This window comes from Numenius arquata, chromosome 2, assembly GCF_964106895.1.
Source record: "Numenius arquata chromosome 2, bNumArq3.hap1.1, whole genome shotgun sequence".
NCBI classification, from domain to species: Eukaryota; Metazoa; Chordata; class Aves; order Charadriiformes; family Scolopacidae; genus Numenius; species Numenius arquata.
The window spans coordinates 1037847-1044860 of NC_133577.1; the positions used below are offsets into that span (position 1 = coordinate 1037847).

Consider the following 7014-nt stretch of genomic DNA (forward strand, 5'->3'; position numbering starts at 1 on the left):
TTGCCAAGACAGGAGCGTATCTCAAAGGGGTTTGTCTGGCATCACCCCTCACGCATCTCAGAGAGCCCAGAGAGGGCATCCCCATGCCACACTGAGCATCTTCAACCCCCTTAGGTCCAGAAGGGCATTAGCCAGGGATGTCTATGTGACCCCACTGCTGTCTCTTCCCACCTTTTTCTCCCTGTGCAGGGAGATATGGCACTTTCCAGAGCCCCAGGAGAGGGAGCAGAGCATGGAGCACCACATCCACAGCCGTGCTGCTTCGCTGCACTCCCAGCCCGCAGAGCTGGAGGCTGCTGGCTCGCAGAGCCCTTCTCCCCAGAGAAAAAACACACAGCAGAAACGTTCCCCGTGAGATTCAGGGGCCCATCATAAAATGGAGAGCTCCCAGCACTGTGATTTACACCACAAAAGTGCTGCTTGTGAACAGCAGAGCTGCAGAGAGCAGCTACCATCTCCCCCTGTACCACGGCAAGTCCCAGCCCTAGGGCTCCTAACCCCATCGTTGACGGGAAAGCATTTAGCTTTAGGGGGATACAAAAAAAGGCAACGTGGGATTTCCATTTAGGCAGAGCAAAAATGGGAAAGCTGAGGGCAGGGAACGCGGCTAGTGGCAAGAAACGCCAGCAGAATGGGTGTCCTGAGCAGTTCTACATTTTTCACAATTAAGGTTTGACACTTTTTACTGTCCTGCCACTGGTTAAATTAAGCCTGCAGAATATTAAATTCAATTACCCATAAAATAATTACATTGGTATTAAAACAGACATAATTTTTGCAACCCAGAGATGAAAGCCCGTACTTGCATGCTATCTGTAAAAATCAGCGGCCATCCAGTACTTAGCTCACTAAGCATCAATATTTACTGAAATGTTCAAAGAAAGATATTCAATCAATCAAATCAGTTTCCAATGGAGTTTCTGTAGTTTAATTTTTTAATAACATATTTTAATGAGCTATTAAATTGCCATGTACTTCAGCCTGCACTGTAGTTCCTTTCTAATCAGTGCTGATTACCAAGATATTTGTATCTGGCAAACTTGTTCTCATTCTTTAATCAGCCTCCTTACTCCCTTCAGAGGTTCAACAGTCTGGTTTCTCTAGCTGTGATATTATGACTGCAGAGTCCAAACCAACACCAAAGCCCAGGCGTAGCATGAAAAACACTGAAACCATCCCAGGGAAACCCTTCCCTCTGCTTCAGGCCGGGACCAGAGAGGCCAACAGGAGCAGAGCGTCCCTGGAAAGGTGTCCAGGTCACACTATTCACTACCAACAGCAAAAGTTCAATTGCCCGCAGCTTCCCTGGCTGAAAGTATTCTGAATAGAAACAGGGTCTATCCAGGCCTGTCCATTTGCAGTTCGGGGAGTTACGGTTAAATAAATCACAATTCCATTTATGGGACATATTTTTTTATAGGGCAGAAGAGAGAACAATGATGGAATGGGCGTACACATTTTTGGGTCTGAAAACAGAGCCCTCCATTGCATTTGGTGTAACACGGGTATGAAGGCAGAACTGGATCTTTCAGAGCTTCTACCTTGCTCAAGGGCAAGAAAATTCCCACTCTTTCCCTGGAGCTTGACTTTGCAGCTTCTAATACAAATACCTCAGCACATGGGAAAATATATATCCCTCCTTACAAAGACCTACAGCATTATGCTTTCCTTACGCTTCCACAGATACTGAAATTCTGTTAAGAAGAGTAAGGCTATTTTGTATGTTAGACCGAAGTGCAGTGCGTGAAAAATGTTGCTTCCAGATAGAGAAAATGAAGAGTTTCGTCCCCAAGGTAGAGAACATGAAGAGTTTAATCCCCACTCCTTGTCTTCTCACCCATTGATGGCTCTGGCCACCTCGGGTGGGCTGCTGCAGCTGTGGTGTGGCAGCTCGAATGGATTGAGTACGTTGTTAATTACTCCAGTCGCCATTCTTTGTACCTGGTTAAGCTGATATTAAGAAACCTTCCACTTTTTTGGGGGGTTGTGGAGAGGAGAGATGTACATATGTACAAATTCTCCCTATTTAAAATTCTTTCATCAGAAAATTAATCACCCCTTAATTGTGATGTGTGACTGACCAGTTTCAAACAATCCCATATAATGCTTTAAAAATATGCCTTCTCCCTTACTGTCTGCACGTTGTGCTGAGAATGGTTAAAGATTCCTGTGAAACTCAACTCCACAAAACAGCTCATCCAAGCAGGACTCAGCAGAGCAGGTGGACTTTGTAGCCGGTTGGGAGCTACTACAATCAGTGCCAGAACGCTCTGATTAATAAGCAATAAAGACATGTTCTCTGCCGATAGACCTGTCATTACCCACAACTTGATGTACTGCACGGGGCAAGAGAAATCAAAAGGGTTGCTGGTGGGGCGGGGGATCTTCCCGAGGAAGGACTAAAGAATGGTTGTCCTAATGGAAATGCAAAGTGCACAAAGTGGTTCCACTCTCCTGTTTAGCAATGTAATGGGAATTACTTCAGGTGCTGCCTGAAGCGCTACCCCTCGCTTCAGAAAATGCAACGTAAATCATAATGCAATCACAGAAGAGTGTGTTCACCCCCTGCTGCCAGGTGTGAAGGAAAGGAAAATGTTCCGGAGAGCTCTGGCATGGGAAGAGAGCTCAGGGAGGGAGAGGAAGGGAGAGTCCAGCCTGAAAAGATCTTTTGTAGCCCTACATCCTGCAAAGCTCTTAGGCACAGAGTGTCTTGAGCATCTCCAGCTTCCTCAGAAGGAAGGAAAAAGAGGGGAGAGGAAACACCATGAGCCTGCTAGTGGACATTGGCATTTCCAGCTGTCCTGGGGGATGTGCCGACTGTGAGGGGCAGGAGCCAAGAGGCACACCTGTGTCAGCCTTGCTTGGTGTATGAGCAAGAAACACCTGCAAGTACTAGTGCTGCATCCAGCCTGCTGGTGGAACCACCAGTGAGTGCAGCTGGGAGGAAGCCACCGGGAGCAGGGGGCAGGAAGAGGTGGTGCTGCTGAAGACTGAAGAAGCATCAGTGCAGCACAAGGGCTCTCGCTTTTAGTCCAGCCATTCCCAGGTCTCTATAGCACGTACCACTCCCTTCCAAGGCCTTGTGCACGCATATGCAGCCATATATATATACATATATACATAAACATGTACATACAACTGGTATTTATACTACCTCTGCTTCTTAGGTGTGTGGAAAGAGACAAATATGGTGGCTACTCCAACTTAAGGAGGTGATCTTCCCCTTTTTAGTTTAAACTTCACTCTTCATCACTTAGGTAGTAGCCTCCTTATCAAGAAATTAATGCAGTTCAAATTCTTGGGTTAGTTTAAAATGTATGGAGCACCTCCCCTATGAAGACAGGCTGAGAGAGCTGGGGTTGTTCAGCCTGGAGAAGAGAAGGCTCCGGGGAGACCTCATAGCAGCCTTCCAATATCTGAAGGGAGCCTCCAGGAGAGCCGGAGAGGGACTCTTTGTCAGGAGATGTAGTGACAGGACAAGGGGTAATGGTTTTAAACTGGAAGAGGGGAGATTTAGATGAGATATTAGGAGGAAATTCTTTGCTGTGAGGGTGGTGAAGCACTGGAACAGGTTGCCCAGGGAAGCTGTGGCTGCCCCATCCCTGGAAGTGTTTAAGGCCAGGCTGGATGGGGCTTTGAGCAACCGGTCCGGTGGGAGGTGTCCCTGCCCATGGCAGGGGGGTTGGAACTCGATGATCTCTAAGGTCCCTTCCAACCCTAACCATTCTGTGATTCTGTAAAGCTTGAACAGGCCACACGCCAAAGGTCAGAAAAAGCATATTTTCAAAAGTTTCTGGTGGTTTTGGACAAGTTTGTTTCACAGAATGCCTTTTTGTGTATCAATCAGAAGAACACGGACAGTGCGCCACCATCACAGCTTAAGTGTGCCCTTGCCTGTTTTCTTTCAGCCCCAAGATGCTGTTCTCAAAGAGGGAAGAGCTGCCCACTCCAGCCACAGTGCTGAGATCCCAGCTCAGGCTCTCCATGGCCACAGCTAACGGTGGCCACCTCCTCTCTCCTCCTCCTATGGTGCAGCATGGGGATTTTCAGGTTACTGTCAAGATAGATATTGTGCATCCTGAAGCAGGTCTTTGAGTGAAGATGAATCAGGCTTCAGCTCATTTCACGAAGCCCTGTCTGTTTAATTCAGTGTGACCCCAAGTTCTCCCTAGCAGCGGCAGGGAGGTAACTTTCTTTTCCTTGACTGATACATGGGATTAACACGGTGTTTTCACTGTCATTAAACAAAGTCCATGCCCTGACCAAGCGCAGCACTCCTCCCTCTAGTGCAAAACTCTTTACCATCCTTCCACTGTGTTTTGGGCACAAGTAGAGCCCAGCACTAAAAGCACCATAAAAAGATCTGCAGCCGGAAACCCCTGGAACCAAAATATTGCCCCTGTGATGCTCCTGTCTAGCTCATACTCATCCCTTTGATTGTTGCACCACCTGAAGTACCCCTAAAAGTAGTGCAGAACTTCAGGAAAACCTTATGGTCCCTCATGGTCACTTCCCAGACTCCTTGGTTCTTTACTTCTGAGACAGGGAGCACCTCTCCATGCCAACCCCAGGGGAGCAGAGCTAGGATTAATCAATTAACCTCTGCGAGGTGATTTGTGGTTGCTGGATTGATGGCTCTGTGTGAGAGCAAAGCGAATTCATGACTCATTCCAGTACTCTTTCTAGGATATGATAAGGAGTAACTGCAGCTCCTGCCTCACTGCCTGTGAGAAGACCAGGCACACACCAGACCAAAGCCATCTCCAAAGCCAGTGGTCATTACGCTGGTTCTTCAAAGGAAAAAATTGCAGCTGGTGGGAAGCTGCCAGGAGACAACTCTGCCAGCATCCTCCCTCTGCCTCCCCCACATCCCATTCCCAGGGGGGACCTGGGGTCAAAGACAGACTTACAGAGCCCCGCTGCAAAGCACCCGAATATGCTCACCTTGGAAATAGATGCCCGACTGGATTTGGAGGACCCTTGGAAGGGCTCTGGGGTCCAGAGAGTGAATGAACTTCTCCAGGGTACACGCCATGGTCCGCAGCAAGGCAGCATGTGGGGTTGGCACGTAAGGACTGGTGAAGAGCTTTGGAGGAGGCAGCAACCCTCGCAGCTCGGTGCACGCTGCAGCCGGGAGAACCGTGGGGTTTTGCGGCGGAGGGGAGGAGCGGCCACGGGGAGGGCCTTCTGCTTCCTCTCCTCCATGGCTGCTTCCTCCCAGGGCTGCAGATGGATGGGTTGAGGCGGGGGGATGCTGAGCTGGGGCACCCGTACCCACCGAGGGTCCGCACCGGGCTGGGAGAGGTGCAGGGGGTGGGTACTGGGCTTCGGAGAGGGCAGGGGGACCTGCCACAAAACTCCTTCTCATCGGTGATGGTTATCAGCCCTGTGAAAAGACGACACTGAATATCAGCCCTAAAGGGGGGAAAAAAACATCATGTCTGGGTGGGTTTGGGTTGTTTGGGTTTTTTCTTGGAGCACAGCAAAATAGCTTGGTGTTTGTTCCCTTCAAAACCACAAACCGCCTTTGAAGAAAAGAAATGAAACCATTTTGTTCTGATGCTTTTTGCTGCCTTAAATATTGTACCAAAATTTAAGACATACAAATAGAATACAAATGGCTTCATCATGTAAATGGACATTAAAACGCAATGTCGTTACACAAAATAGCCAAGAATTTTTAATGTCACCGGTGACCTGTGGGGCTTGAATTTGAGATGCTGCAACTGGGGATGAATTTTCAGAGGCTACTGCCCAGTACCACGGGAAAATCAGACTGCATTGAGAGCAAACCCATGCTGGTGATGGTCCCAACCCTGCTGTTCTGAGCCCAATCAAGTGTTATTATTGCGGCAGCGCTCCTCTGAAGAGTGAGACCATGTCGCAAATAAGTGGCAGACTCAGATCACCAGGAAAACTGAGGTGACTGTGATTTCGTGTCCCCTTACACCACCCTCCTGTTTCCCTGAGGTGTCAGGGAAAGTAGGAAGCGTGAGAAAATGGCGAGTGAGAGCCAACTCCTTATTTTCATAAAGGTCAGTAGCTGCATTTCATCTATATGTAATAATTTGCAGGAGACAGGATAAGCTTCCTCACGTATTAAAAACAAAAGTGCATATCGTGGGTGCTCAGGTCTTTGAGCTGTCAGCCTAACTGGGGCGTTTGGAGAGTTTGTTAACTTGGTCTTAACAAATATTGTTCCAGAGAATGCGAAATAGGTTTCATAAGCGAGGAGCCTCCAGGTGTGGGGCTCACTATTGGCAGCTGCTAACGCTGCAGGTGCTGCAGGAAAAGATGAAAAACAGGACTTTGGGTCGAGGAGTGACAGGTATCAGCAAAAAGCAAAGGAGGGAACATGCACAGCCAACCACTCATCAACTATTTTAACACAAAAGATCTCTCGTCCTCTCCTCCCAACAACACACACTTGAAATTAAACAAGTATAATTGAACTGGGAGAGTAGCTGGGGAAATAACACAAATTCAGCGGCAATTGAAAGACCCATGTTGCAAAAAAGCTGGTTCTTACAGGGCACAGAGCAGTGCAATGTGTGAGTGGTTTCAGCTATTTCAGTGGAACATCTTTATACGTTTAAAAATTATGTGCGCAACTCCAGCAAATCAAAGCCAATTTTCTTGCTGTACTGGCTCCCGAGGTTGTCGGGTGTTGTGTCAGCGCCAGCAGCTGGGCTTTACCTGTCCACATTGCTTTGGTCTATGGATAAAGAGCCCCTAAGGCCATTTCTTCTGCTCCTGAATTCACTTCTATTTGGCTGTTCTCTTCAATAACATTGCCAGGAACAACACCACAAAAAGCATTTAACACGAACTGCAAACGCACATAAAAATTAATAACTGGTTTCAAAATCACTTGGATCCAACCAAGCAAATGTACAAACAGGCGTGGGTTCTGTACAAGAAAAAAAAATCAGAATAAACCCTATTTTATGTCGCTGAATCCAGCAGCCCCAAGAGTTTGGAGGAGGCGCCTGGAGCTCCACGCTCCCCAGAGCA

The 7014-nt window shown here is 47.9% G+C and overlaps 1 protein-coding gene across 1 annotated transcript in view; it reads right to left on the reverse strand.

Moving 5' to 3' along the window:
- THEMIS (thymocyte selection associated) overlaps nt 1–5035 on the reverse strand; it is a 73029-nt gene extending 67994 nt beyond the window's left edge. Inside the window, exon 1 of the mRNA XM_074169025.1 lies at nt 4945–5035. Within this exon, the coding sequence (XP_074025126.1) occupies nt 4945–5035 (91 nt within the window). The remainder of the gene's footprint in view (nt 1–4944) is intronic.
- Nucleotides 5036–7014: the final 1979 nt, after the last annotated feature.